A 15,366-nucleotide genomic window follows, 5' to 3' on the forward strand; every position below is an offset into this window, starting at 1 on the left:
TACTCAAGAAAGTGTCATCATGACCTTGAGTTCTAATTACTTTAAAGATGAGAACTTTTTAACTTTGGTGCTTAACAGGTTTTTAATAATGAGTGATTTCAGTCCACCTCACCATTTGATGACGCCGCTGAAATCAACATCTGCTGACTTGAGGTCGTTTCTTCCAATAGTTAGTTGCCTTCTTTGGTTTTTGAACTAGTGTTCATCTCAGAGGATAGCATTATTTCTTAGTCTTGGAAAAGTATCTCACTATAGTCTTCTATATCTCACTATAGTCTCACTATAGTCAGAAAAGTAGGCTTATTGATTAATGAAGGGATTGCCCTTAACACAAGAACCCAGTGTCTTTGTGGATTAGTTTTCATGAGTGTAGAGAGACACTCCACCTGGATGCTCTGGATCCCAGTTAAGATAAGTCCTCATTATAGCATGTGCTCTGATCAGTATCACTTTTCCCTTAGCCATGTGTTGCTGAAAACTCCTGTGACCTTTTACCCAGCATCCCACAGTAAGCAAAAGCTGTGGTTCACATGGATAGGCATGGGGTGTTGGTCTTTTAGATCATTTGACACCCTTAATTTCTCAAGTAGCTTGACAAATATTTGAGCCTGCACCTGATGTCCTCGTCAGAAGGCCACAGCAAAGCATCAGTAAATGGAGAGGAGAATCACAGTGTTATTTTTAGGTGGCTGCCTGTTATGCATCTGCATAAGGCCTTGCTCATTAGACTCTAAACAGTTTTGTTGCCTAAATATTCTTGCTCATATACTTTAGTGTCATTTTGTGGTTAATTTCAGAATGTGGGCTGTAGGTTGACCCAGTAATAAGAGTTATTTTGAGTTCAATGATGCTGAGACCCATTATAATTTGTGTGTGTGTGTGTGTGTGTGTGTGTGTGTGTGTGTGTGTTGTTGGATGGATTTGGGTGAAATCTATTAACCAATCCATATGTGAGTGAGAAGTGGTCAAGTGGGTGAACTAGAAAACATCATTGCTCCTTTTTTGCAGTGGGCTTATACTCCTGGGAGTATGGACATGCCCAGCCAGTCACTTACCTAAGGTTCTAACTGATGAATCACAGCAAATCAGAACAGCTAGCTCTTTTGGTCACAAATCAATGCATTTTTAATACAACTTTAGGTTCAAGGAATGTCCTTGTGCTTTTCAAGGAGGGCATACAATAGATATCCTCATGGACATTATAAAGGACAAAAGTGGCATGTGACTGGCATCGTCCTCTTGTAGATTTTGCATTTTTGAAATTCACATTTTTAGTATCAAAAAAGCTATTGAAATCATGTACACATGTGTATACACACATATATCTTGTGTATGGGCATATATGTGTGTGTATATATATATATATATATATATATATGTGTGTGTAACAGTGCATATATGTGTATGTATATATATGTATGTGTATATATATAAATGCATACATATATGTATTACATATATATGTATATATACACATACATATATATGTAACATAAGATTGGTGGGTTTAAAAAATTAAATTGTGTTATACTAAGGAAAACTTCTAACATCAATTTGTGCAGTTTACCTAGCTTTTTAGATTCAAGTCTGTTACTAACTACATAGTGAAGGATCAAATAAAGTGCACTCTTTGTTAATGACAAAATTAATCTTTTAAAACAACTTTCCTTTGCAATTATTGGTATATAAACTTTCATTGTTTCACTCTATCTCCTGGACATTTCGCTACACTCTTAATGTACCATCCTATTTTTAAAAGAATCTAGCTTGATAGAATCAAAAACTTGGAATGACTAGAGAAAAAGCAGTTTTTCTTTTTTTCCATAATGCTGATGTTCAGAATTTTTAAAAAAATCTTAGCAATCATGATATAGGTATTTATCTGTTTTCCCTGTAGAAAAGTTATATTTTGTCAGATTTTGTGTAAAGACTGGAGAAACAAAAATAATGACACTTTTGCCAAAGGGAACACCATTGACTTTATAAAACATTCTTTAAAAAAACAGCTGCCTTTGAAGCAAGTATGTGTCAAAGCCAGGACTTTGGACGGTCCATGTTAATAGTTAGTGCCATTTCCTGTCTAGACGTCCTTATGTTCCAAGAGCCATGTCCAGTGCAGTATCAAGCAAGTATTCCATCTGTCCTTCTGTATTTATTCCTAGCATGCTCCACCAAGGGGCATCCTCATCTCCAAGTGATGACATCCATGTTTCCAAGTATTATCCTGCTACAGTATGTGCTATTTTTACTGTATAGCCTGGAGGCACAGTAAAACTATGAGAAAATGTTTGTGCTTTATTTATTTTCTTTCATTCTGAAGCATTTGGTGTTTTTTCTGAACTCATAAGATTGAGAAAAATGTGAAGAGCAGTCTGAATATGTCAGGTCTAAAATCCAAGCCTTTCTGGCATGTTCTGAAGGACTTTCTTTGTCTATGGTCCTGGCTGCTTCTTGGCTTCACAGACTCCAAGGCTGAACAGAAGCAAAAAAGCTCTCTTGTAGACAGGGTTGCTTGAACCTGTCCTCATCACACTCGGAGAAGGCTGGCGGTTGGGTCATCCCCAGTGCAGCTGCAAGAGTTAGCCAGACCTGGCTGATTCTGCTCTGCCAGGTGTGGGCTGGGCCCTGGGGCACTTGCAGAGTTGTCTTTTTAATATTTCCTTAAATGTTATTGTACAAGGTTCCTAAAACAGAGGGTAATAACAACAGGAAGATGCCTTGGAGAGTACAGACAGAAGGACAGAAACAGTTATTCACATATTTTAAATTTTGTAAAGAAAGGACATACTAAATAAAGGGAGAAAGAAAGCAGCACAAGTATAGTCAACAAGTTTAGCACCATTGTTCTACAAGATGACGGCATAGGCTGGGCTTTAGGAAGTCCTGTTGCCATAAATATCATGTATCTATCATCTACCTTTCTAATCTACCTACTCTTCTACTTATCCTACCTATCCATTCAACCATCTATCTCATCTAGCTACAGAAAAATAGTAAATTATCAGAGTATTTTAATAATGCTGTAACATTGATATTATATGCAGTGAAATTAATTTAGAAAAATCTTATTATAATCGTACACATTATTGTTTGGGGCAAAGAGAAAGCATGCACACATTGAAAAAAAAAAAGTAGTTTAAAATAGCTAGAATGCACTTATCATCTAGAAACAGCGAAATCTATACCCTGAAAAGCCAACAGCTATCTCTAAAAGAATTTTTTTCTTAGTATATTCTCATTATTATAAAACAAAACCAAGACTCATTCACATGCCCAGTACAGTCCAATTTGACATTTAAAATTGGGCTTGGTTTCTCGAGCTTTAGTCTTCTCCACTTGCTTTATTTCTGTTTTGTATTTTGCAACTGTTTTGGTTGCCTCCTGTGTCACTGTGTTTCTATAGAAAGTTAATTTTATAGAGAAGCGGCAATATTTTTTTTCTGAAACTTAAAAATCTGATTTGAATCCCTCCTTTATCTCCAGTCAAGTGAACTTACTTTGTGTTTGGGTGAAAGTTGAATTGGACTGTAAACAACAACAGAAAATCAAACCCAAGAAAAATGACAAATAAATGTATTTACAATGTTTTTAAAGCCAGTGTCAGATTCTTATGAAGTCTGCCTCATCAACATGCCATGTATGAGCTAGGCATAAATGCAAATGACCGATAATCACATTTTTTAGAGTTAAGTCATATTAACTTCAACTGTATCCATTTATTTTATTTTATTTTATTATTCTAATTGTCATATAAGACAGCAGAATGCAGTTCAATTCATATTACATAAGTAAAGCACAGTTTTTCTTGTCTCTGGTTATACACAAAGTAGAGTCATACCATTCGTGTTTTCATACATGTACTTAGGGTAATATTGTCCATCTCATTCCACTGTCTTCCTACCCCCATGCCCCCTCCCTTCCCCTCCCTCCCCTTTGCCCTATCTAAAGTTCACCCAAAGATTCTCCATTCCTCCCTTGCTTGCTCCCCATACCCATTATGAATCAGCATCTTTATATCAGAGAAAACATTCAGCATTTGTTTTTTGGGGATTGGCTAGCTTCACTTAGCATGATATTCTTAAACACCATGAATTTACCACAAATGCCATGATTTTATTTTCTTATTGCTGAGTAATATTCCATTGTGTATATATGCCACATTTTTTTTATTCATTCATCTACTGAAGGGCATCTAGGTTGGTTCTACAATTTAGCTATTGTGAATTGTGCTGTTATAAACATTGATGTGGCTGTGTCCCTGTAGTATACTGTTTTTAAGTCCTTTGGGTATAAACCGAGGAATGGGATAGCTGAGTCAAATGGTGATTCCACTCCTAGTTTTTCCAAGGAATCTCCATACTGCTTTCCAAATTGGTTGCACCAATTCGCAGTCCCACCAGCAATGTATGAGTGTGCCTTTTCCCCCACATCCTCGCCAACACTTATTATTGTTTGTATTCTTAATAGCTGCCATTCTGACTGGAATGAGAACTTTATCCATTTCTTAAAACAAATATCTTTAAACCAAATGGTTGTAAGTTCTATATACAACATATCTTCTTACCTTCAGAATAAGTATACACTAGGTAGAATATTTGTGCTCCAGGATTCAGAACCACTCCAGCTGCCCCTTATGAGATACAAGAAGTCTTTGGTTCAGGGGCAGGTGAGGGATGACAATTTGCTTCAGTACCCAAGATGGGACCAGCTTCCATTTTAGTTCATCAATCTTTTTTTTTTTTTAAGTGTGGTGCATTTAACTACTTTTTGAACCCTCCAAAAAGCCAGCATAGGTTTAGAATCAATGGATTTCAAAGCAGCAATTACAAAAATGGTCATGCCTCTCAGTTCAGTACAGAGTGGCCCCTTAACACTTTGCCCCCGGGGTCCTTGTTTTGATATGCTTTGTGATCTTGCTGATACTTACTCCATTTCAGTTTAAATTGAAAACAAATACAGAAACCCAAAATGTAATAAAGCAAATATAGTACATAAAATGAGGAGCAAGACTTGGCCCTGATTTACAAATCATGGCAAAGACACCTGGATAGCAAATGTTCCTTTTCTGTGAGATTAGGCCCTCAGAAAGCCGTCCATAATGGTTTTTTTTTTTTACAGGTAATATAATTTTTTGACATATCACACCTTGCTATTAAATAAAATATAAAATCAATGTACTTATGATTTTCTTTTTAATTTTTATTTTATGCTATGAAAGTCAAAATTAGAAAGTGTGGCAGGAAACCTCTTGCTCGTCATCTTTATCCCCATCCATCTCATTTTAATTCAATTCACTTAATTTTAATTAAAAAATAATTATTTGTGGAGTATGTGCTATGTATATGGTATTGCTTCACCTGCAGGAGGTGTTAGAGAAGTAGGATGCCTTCCCCGTTCTCAAGGGTTCTGTAATCTGGGTAAAACATCTGCCTGCAGCCAGCTCCGAAACTAGGCACCTCAGGACAAGTGCCAGAAGAGATTCTGAAACAGAAGTTCCTTTGATGAATTCTAGATAGGGCAGAGGGGTGGGAGGGAAGGGAGGGGGCAGGGGATTAGCAAGGATGGTGGAGTGTGATAGACATCATCATCCAATTAGTGTCAACATACTTTATATACAACCATCGATATGAAAAATTGTGCTGTATACATGTAATAAGGATTTAATGCAAAAAAAAAGTTAGGAAGAGTTTGAGCATTTCCTTACATGAGGAACAAACTCATTATATTTGTGTAAACAATGCTAAATATGTACATGCCAGCCTTTAACCATTTGAACTACCAAAATAAAAACAAGATGTTTTTAAAAGAGAGAGAGAGCAGATGTGACCAGGTGTGGTGGCACACACCTGTAATCCCAGTGGCTTGGGAGGCTGAGACAGGAGGACTGTGAGCCAGCCTCGGTCGGCAAAAGCAAGGCTCTAAGCAATTCAGGAAGACCCTGTCTCTAAATAAAATATAAAATAGGGCTGGGGATATGGCTCAGTATTTGAGTGCCCCTGAGTTCAATCCCTGGGAGAGGGAGGGGGGGAGGGAGAGAGAGAGAGAGAGAGAGAGAGAGAGAGAGAGAGAGAGAGAGAACGAGAACGCATTTGGGAATATATTCTGAATTATTTTCACAAATAATTATTATCACAGCCCCAGCTTCAGAACATAAGCCCTTAGTTCTTTTGCTGTTCATTGTACTTAATGACCGGGAACACAAATGCATCTTAAACACACAACACACAAGCTTTCTCTCTTTGCCCATTCTGCTACCCCTTGACCAGCTCCTTCCTTCCACTCTTGATCCAAAAGTGGAGAGGAGGATGTAAGTCCATAGCCAGAGGGAGCACCCCACTGTCTCCCCCACAAGCCATGATTAGAAAGACCTTTGGATTCCCTAAGATCCCCGATGGGCCTTTTTGCATCTTGGGCACCCACTAGTCTTGTCAGTGGGCATTGCTGCCCTAGGCAGCCTGGGACAGCAGGTGCATCAGTCTCCTTGTGGGCCAGTTGAGGCTCACCATGTTTAATGTGGTCCTTCCTACTAAACCAGCTGCCTGACCTTAGCTTCCTTCCAATCAATGGGAACAAAATTCAATCTTAAGTCATCATAACAAAACTGGGCTTTATGGGTCTTGCATGTGAGGCCAAGAGATATCACTGTAGGTGATTAGTAGTACATGTGACCCTAAGCCGATCATGACGGCCAGAGCACTAAAGAGGCAGCCCTGGCTTGCATCTCCCCCATGGACCACACGTACTTAGGCTGTCAAAAAATCAGTGGAAATTTTCTAACTCTTGATTTTGGCTTTATTGTGTCTCCTTCCCTCACTAACAAGTTTTCAGTGCAAGTATCATAGTAGAGCTTTCTTTTCTCTATTATTTCTCTTTCAAATAGGAGAAGGTGCTAATGCAGGGTAAACATAACAAAACACCAGGACCAGATTAAAGAAAGGAACCACAGGAGGTCTAAATCAATGGCTCCTGGAAAATTAAGAATTGACTGTAATTACAATAGATCAGAAGAGGTTCTCCTATTTCCCAACTCATTTTCTGCCTAATTTCAGTTAAACCTTATTTAGGAGAGGATCTTAGCCTTTAAAGTTGAGTGGGAAATTTTCCTTATCCTGAACTGACTTTGAACATCTCTATAGGTGATTACATCACCCTTCTTAAAGTCTAAACACTGTACTCCAATCCCTTTAGAACCCTGCCCAGGACACTTAACTATAGGCAAGATGGCTCACCAGTGGGAGCCAATAATATAGTGTTTTTTTGTTGTTTTAAATTCTGCCCAAGACCATTAGCTTCCATGGGGTAGAGAATGCCAGGAGGAAGAAAAAAATCCAGCATTGTCTTTTTCCATTAACTTAGTCCTGTTTTCATCTTCGTTCCCTTCCTCCACCCCCTCACTCTGGGTCCAATGGAGGATGCCGGTGATTTAACATCCCTGTAATGATTTTGGTTGGGACGCGTCTTGTTTTAAATGTCTTTGGGAAGCTGCGGAGAATTCACAGAATTCTGTGAAAGAGCAACCTTGCTTTTTTTTGCATGGAGGCCCTTGGGATTAGATGAATCTGATTTCTTCCAATCCTGCTGACCATTGAGGTAAATTGACCAGATGAGCAACCACTGTCGTCTTGATTGCAAAATAAAGTGATTTAATATCCATGTTGCATGAACCAAATGTTTATAATCTAGTTTAAAGCCACTATTAGATTTTTCAAATGTACCAGTATTTAAAGTTCTCCATTAAGATCTTTCCCCTTATGGATTCAATGAATCATATTACAAAGGAGACCACCATGATCAGTCTTGAATTTTTCATTGATCCGTGTTTTATTTGTTATTTATTTATTTTTTTGGTTGGTTTGTTTTCGTTTTTATCCCCCCCCCCCCGATTTTCTTCTCCTAAGACCCGGAGGGTGGAGGGGGTGGGGAAGGCAGCATTGACACTTTTCTTTTTTCTTTTTCTTTTTTTTCAGATTCCGAAGAGTAGAAAAGACCTCATATACACTAAGAGAGGCTGCCAGTGTCTTGCATCATTTTAGCTGAGCTTCTTCATTCTCCTCCTTCTTCTTCCACAAAGACCCCTCTCTGGGGAAGGTGTACAACTTCCAAAAACAAGCCCCCCACACACACTTGGCCTTCTCTCATGCCATCTCCTCCCAGGGATGAGTCCTGGGAGGTTGGTTTGAGGTCCTTAGAACTCTAGGGGATTTTCCCCTGAGCCAACAAAACCACTTGAGATTTTTTTTTTTTTTTTTTTTGCACAAGCAGAAACAAAACGTGAAGGGACTTCCTCAAAATCCTTTGCCAATGATGTGGCTTTCACGGCACCTGTCTGGCCCGATGAGAACGGACACCCTGGATGTGCTGGGAGAGGCCTGGAAAAGCCACACACACACTTTACTTGCCATTTTATAACTGTCAATGCTGTTCTGTGAAATGTTGGTTTTTTTTTGTGTTTTTTTTTTTTTTTTTTGGACTGGCTACTGATGGTAGAAATAGCCATGCTGGCCCTCATCACAGCTAAAATGATTTCTATCTCTGGTTCTTTCCTGAGTCGAGAAAATTTGGTTTTCTCCAGTTTTCTTTTAGATTTAAAAATTGTTCTTATGCCTTTTTCCCCCATTTGTATGATATAAAATTCCGTTTATTTTTTTTAAGGAGACTATCCTATGGGAGTCTGTATTTGATGCTTAATTTATTTTATCTGTACATTCATGAATGTGAACCTCAAATGTGTCAGCTGATGACTCTACTGTCAGGTGGGAACCCTATTGTTTTCATTGGGTGGCATCCATAACCAAGGGGTTACTGAAATTTTGACCACTGATTGGTTGGTGGTTGGTCCTCTTCTTTGGGATATCTGTGATTTGACTTCATCTTTTTTTTTTTTTTTTTAAGGGAAGTAATAAGCATCCTAGTACCAGGGAGATAGGTCAGATAAGTTTTTTTTTTTTTCATTTTTAGTGAGGCTTTACAAATAACAGATAGGAGTTGATTTTCATAGCACAAGTAGAAAATAAAAATAGTAAATGTATCCAGGAAGAGGAATAATGATACCATCCCTTGAAGCCAAAATAAAAGTGGGATCCCATGGAGTACAAGAAAAGCATGTGATTTTATGGGTCTAAATGGTATGATTTGGATAAAAATGATTCTTACAATGTGCCTGTGGAATCCTGAGTTCTTCCCAAGAGTAAATCACATGGGTATGCTGTGGTGAAGTGGGATTAGGAATAGAAAGTGGGCTAAGCAATGGGCTTCAGTGTATTATCCCTTGCAGATTTAATTTCTACACAAAAGCACAAATGTTTAGAAACCTCTGTTTTACTAAAGCAAAATGTCCATACTTCCTCAGAGAGAGAGAGATCACAGGTGTTCTATGAGACCTTTTTGCTCACTGAAATATTCTTCAAAGGAAGATTTACAGAACTTTATCATAAAGAGTACCCAGTAGCATACTAATATGGGACAGGTCTCTTCTGTCCATTTTACATTTGGCCTCATAAAAATACTTACATTTTTCCTAGTAGTGCCCACAGTAGATAATATGATCACAAATTCAAATGTCTTCAGGGGCCTACCAGGTCAAGTAAATGAGGAAAGCAAGCCATGCAATGTTCCAATTATTGTGATGCATGGCAATTTATCAAGGGGTTTGGCATCAAGGAGACAGTGAGGATCAATGAGAACTGTGACGAATTGGCAAGGGTTGGTACTGTCAAAAAGAGGCAGAGTATAGTCAGCCACCTGACTTGTGCTATGTAGCCACAGGGGTTCTATGTAGGAAGGAAGATTCTAGAAATCTAGAATTTTATGTAAATCCTTTCAAAATGTTTACATCTTGGCAACTAACTCAGAAACTTACACTGTGCGAGTCAAACAAAATATGTAGATGAGCTGTTTGTAATCCATGGGATATCAGTGAGCAAACTGTGTTCTTAAAGGGGGATATGACTTTGTATAGGAATTCGATATGAGCTAAGGGATGTCAATCCTTCACCTTGGAACCTGGACCTTTTACCTCATTTCTATTCTGCATTTTTGTACATGGAGCTTTTTGTGCAGACAAAATAGAATGTCTACAGCTTCCATTTTATAATCTAGTAAGCAACACTAAACAATATTTGAAAAAGGAACAGGAATATAGCCATTTTTTTTCTATCACCAATAAAGATGGAAATATTTTCATTTGTTTTAAGTCATTAACCAACTGAAAAAGAATGGGAGGAGAATTTTATACAGTGTAGAACTTTGTCTGGAATGTTCAGTGAGGAAAAACAAAAGCTCTGTGTAACTCGCTCTGACTTAAATCTTTTAAAAAATGTTTTGAAGACACATTGAGTAAAAATGCAAAGTTATTTAAAAAGTGCACAAAAATCTGTATTATGTTCTGAATTGGGGTTGGAGCTTATAAAATAGTAGAACAACTTTTCCAAGTCAGTATTGACTGGAAGAACAGTGTTTCCAAAGCTCTAGCTCATTTTCTAGGGTCTTTGAATTCTCTGGAAACAACTTTCTCCAAATTCAGCTGCAATAAGAGATGAAGATTGTTCCCTTGTGCCAATGGTGGAATCTGCCTCTGATTTACATACAGAGCAGGGTGCACACACCTGAATTGAAGATTGACTAGTGTGTAACGTAGCAGTAGAGACATTCTCCCACTAGTCAACCACACATGTACGTATTCCTGGGTAGAACCTGACAAATGGAGTCAGCCCTTGAGTTTGTGTGCCCATGTCACTAAATAGCTCCCTTTCCAGGTTGTTCTGCTGTGGTGTGGTTGGGTGGCATGATGACTTATCCTTACAGAGATCGATGTGCCATGTTTTATTCGTGCCTACCTTTCCTCCACTCTGACCCCTAATAGCTTATGGCAGCAAGCAAAAGACTTGCTTCAAACCCATCAATTCAAATGGACTTTCTTCCATGGTCCATTTCATTCTTGGAGCTTTATAAGAACTACTGAAGACATACAACAGGATCCCGTTATGGAGGAGACATACTTAAATGATAAATGATACTGCACATATGAAATCAAAGAAAAAATCAATGCACATATCCATTTCATTTGCAGAATTTAAGACATTATGACATCCACCTGGTACCATGTATTTGTGTAAAAGTGAAAAATAAGAAGCAACATTATCATGGGCTCTGAGAGGGAGAGCAGATAAAAAAAAGAAAAACAAATTTTATAATGTACATTTGGGGAGTCCTGGCCTTTGACTATTATTTCTCTCATGGATCACTTTTCTTTAGATAGATGGATGAATAGATAGTATATGGAACATATTTTCTTTTAGTCTTTCTTAATGTCTAAACAGAGACTTAGATAATAGAAGTTACTTTGTAATATTCCCAGTGAAGCTTGGGGTAAACAAAAGAAAAAGCACAAAAATCTTTTTTCCTTTTTTTTTTTTTAAAAAATAACAGGATAGATTCTGAGATCAAAAGCCTATGTATGTTGAATTATCTCCCAAATAAAGATTTGGGGGATTCAGGCAACATTTTTCTCCTGATGCTGAGATGCCCTTGTGTTTTATAAGAGTTGTACTGGCCCATCACAGTGCCTGGCACTCTGCCAGCCTTCATAAAACACAGGAGGAATTATTGAATGGATCCCATCATCCACCTGTGCATATAAACAAAATTCAAATTTGCCTGGTAATGTATTCAGCAACTCCCATGTGCCAAGCACTTCACTTATGTTCATGAGACTTGTATTTCAAATATATGCAGACACACCCTGGTCATACAAATAGCTTATTATAAGATATGGGAAATGGCAGATTATGTAGGGGAAACTGTTTAAGAGAGCCAAGTTTAAGAAAAATAAATAAGAATTTTACCATGGCCTTTTAATGTAAGATAAATTTTTTAAAAAATCATAACAACTCGACATAATTTGTCTGAGAATGCTCTACCAAAAGAAGTGATGACACCACTCTCCATGAATGAAATGTCAGTGGATTTATTTTGAATCAAAGTAAACATTTTAGATCCAAAGTGCACTCTCTTGGAGAAAATAGGAAAATCTATATGTGCACCATGAGAAATCATTGCACAGCAGTTCTGCTTCTCCATTATTACGGTGGGTATAGCTCTGAACCACAGCAAAATTGGATATTAAAGAACATAATGTTGCAATAATGATGTTATATTGGATCTTATTCATGAATAAATGGAGAGTAATGCTTGTAATTCATCAACAGTGATCTATGATTAAAAGCCTCATTATCACTGAGAAAATGAACTTAATGAAAAAAATTGTTATGAACACCAACAGTATTCTTCTGAAATATCCCTCTGAGAACCAAGAGACACATTACCTCAATGCCAAATTTTAGTTTTAAGATTTCCTGTCATCAAAGACACTGATGGGCATAGAAATGACACTAGAATTGGAATAAACCAGCACTGCTGACATTAGGGTTTATGTTATTAGTGAATATGGGTCCATGGAGTTGAGAAAAAAATAGGAAGTTGGCCTCTGGAGATCCTCATCAGGTATTTGAAAAAGACAGGTGCTTCTCTCCAGGAGAATCCATGATAAGGAAGAATTCCTTTATTAAGAGAAATCCTTTTTACATTAAACAAAGATGAGGTATGGTGGGAGACCCGGACTGAATGGTTCATAGAGGTCATATTAAATATTATTCATTCTTGATTATTTTCTTAACATCCTCATCCTACCCATTTTTCTTTAAAACACTGGCAGGCATATCTAAGATGAGTTCACATTTATTCTGGCTTCTGTTCCCAGGCAGAAGTGGATTAACACGGACAATGGCGAGCTTCACTGAATGAACTTGAACCCAGCCTAGGTTGCCATGGCAGAGCCGGGAAATGTTGTGTGGGCTCCTTCAGCTCACCCAGAGCTCAGTTTTCTCCCCGGGGTAAATGCTGGCTGTAGCTATCCATGGTCAGTGCCATCTGAAGGCTCGTCCTCTACTTTGGTCAGCTTCAGTCATGGCACTTGGACCTCAGCCATGTATTCTTCATGGGCTCTGACTTCTGCACCAGAAGAAGCATTTATCAGTCAGTTTATATGTAGGGTAATTCAACTGAAATAATTCCCACTACCCAGTGGCTTTGGAATGGTTTTTAAATAGATTGTTCTGGAGGCACACTGTTGTATAGTCTTTGCTCTTCAGTGTTGATCTATCTTGGGGTAGGGGTTTGTGCACTATTATCCTTGTCTCTGAGTGGGTATGTGTGCAATGGTACAGAAATATAGAAATCACACACCAACATGCATAGATTTATAGTACAAATCTACAGCCATAGGTATTGTTCAGTAACTGATTCTAGAGTAGAACTATAGAGTACACTTTTCCTTTTTTCTTGCTTTGATGATATTTTTATACAATTTTATATGCTGTAAATTTCTTGAAAATATATTTGCTATTTTCGTTGGTAGAGCTCGGTTAGGTTTTTTATCAGCTCTCGTGCCCACTGAACAGCCAGACCCGTCAACCCCATCTAATTTAAATCTCTTCTCCCTCTTCCATACCCTTTCTTTATCTCTTCCTTCTTCTCTTCTTCCATTTTTTTTCTACCTTTCAGAAATTCTTTCATTCACTTCTGTCCAGGTAGGCCATTCTGCACACAGAACACAAAATAATGGAGGAAAAAACAAAAAGCACCAAGTTCCTGTGTAATGTACACAAAGAAGAGTTACATGTCAAAGGTACAGCTGGGTAGGTGGGGGGAGGGAATAGATGAGTGAAAGGAATCAAGAAAAAAAAAGTCTTGATGGGAGATCCAGTACTCAAAGCAATGTGAGTCACTTGAAGGCCCTTGTAATATGGCTCTTCTTTTCTCTCCGTGGGAATACAGTCTGTACAGTCACAAGCTCCTCTCTGTAGGATGTTGTGCCCTCACCATGAGTTTGTAGACTGCCTGCTAGTAAGGGCTCTGTTCACATGTGATTGAAAACTTGGCTCATCCCCTCAGCCTTAGATTTTGCTGCTGTTCAAATCCCTGCCACTGGATTTGTGGGAAACGCCTGAATCAATATCAAGATGCTTTAGCAAAACTCAAAAGAAGGAAACAATCAGAACACACAAATTCCAAACTCCCACCCAGATCACAGGAATAAGGAAGAGATATCTGTATAGGATCTATAAATGCTCTTCCAAAAGGGAAGATGGAAATGGACTTATCTCTATTTTGCAGTAGTGATGCTATGTACTTGCATGGTGTGAATCGTCCTTCTGGCAAACAAAATACAGTTTGCAGTACATCAGAGAGAGAGAGAATGACCACGTGTTCTAACAAAGAGTGTTCTGTTCCCTGTGATGCTGCTTTCTACTAAAACAATCTGTTCCAATGCCATAGCATTATATCTCCAAATGCAAAAGTAAATCATAAAGATTCATGTAAAGCGGAGAATGCTAAACTGCTCTCAAAAAATTAAAGATGTGTTTATTGTAAATCGTTATTGCACCAATGAGCCTGATAGTCCTTCAATGTATAATTCCCCCCCAGCATCTAGTAATGAATAATGACTTGTATGTTCTTCTGATAACCAAATAAAAACAATGAGTTAACCTCTTAATTGGAATTTGAAAAATTAAAAGGCTGTATTTTTTTTCTTTCAATGTTTTTCTATTGTTGTCTATGTTCTGTTCCCCGATATGTAGCTGCCTAATCTCACTCCGCCCTTTGTCACTTTTATATTTCTGCATGCACCCCATAATTTCCAGGTACAAAGGACCTTTGCCTACACACTGGTGGATATTCACAGCATACAACTGTATCATGCTTCATATAATCCTTTTTTATTGGGGATGAGGTGGATGGGTTATCAGAAGCTCTTCCAAGGCATAAGAAACCTCAGCACTCATGGGATTAGGCTGATTTGCATATTATTTTTCATTAGGGTACAATGATATATGGTTTTACAGCCATGTGATGCTAGCTTTCGAATTCCATTTTTTTTCTCCCTTTTCTCTTGTGAAAAGCTTATATTTGTAAGTAAATATTCTCCTGCTCTTCAGGAGTCTGACTAGCAAATAGTCATTAGTTGATACAAGTGGTTTACATATTGTCAAGCACCCAGCCTGCTTTCTTCAAACAGGCTCCTTGAAGGGGACCCCCTAGTGATGATGAGGTGCATTACACAAATACCACCCCTTGGTGGGCTGCCACCAAGTATTATTCATGTGCAGTGACTCCCCTGGATTATTATCCATTTTGGAAAATATAGTCTTTGAAATCCACCTATGCCCTGTGGGATCTGGTTGTACTTGTAACAACATTGCTGTTATCAGACCAAGAACTTAAAATCACCTGCAATACCCTGACAATCAGTCAATACTCTATGCCCTCATGGTATTTTACTATGAATTTTTGCACAGCTAAAGCCAC

At 38.1% G+C, this 15,366-nt stretch overlaps 1 protein-coding gene across 13 annotated transcripts in view; it reads left to right on the forward strand.

The window, feature by feature from the left end:
• The window catches only part of Pde1c (phosphodiesterase 1C), a 603,438-nt gene that overhangs the window by 562,489 nt on the left and 25,583 nt on the right, over positions 1-15,366 (forward strand). The window contains exon 19 of one of the 13 annotated variants that reach the window (XM_040291823.2): positions 12,758-14,597. The exons of 11 other annotated variants lie outside the window; for them this stretch is intronic. In XM_040291823.2, coding sequence (XP_040147757.1) covers positions 12,758-12,801 — 44 coding nt within the window. In that variant the 3' untranslated portion in view covers positions 12,802-14,597. Of the gene's footprint in view, positions 1-7,967; positions 14,598-15,366 lie in introns of those variants that run through there. One more of the 13 variants, XM_021722269.3, reaches the window with a different exon arrangement.

This window comes from Ictidomys tridecemlineatus, chromosome 2, assembly GCF_052094955.1.
Source record: "Ictidomys tridecemlineatus isolate mIctTri1 chromosome 2, mIctTri1.hap1, whole genome shotgun sequence".
In the NCBI taxonomy this organism is placed as follows: domain Eukaryota; kingdom Metazoa; phylum Chordata; class Mammalia; order Rodentia; family Sciuridae; genus Ictidomys; species Ictidomys tridecemlineatus.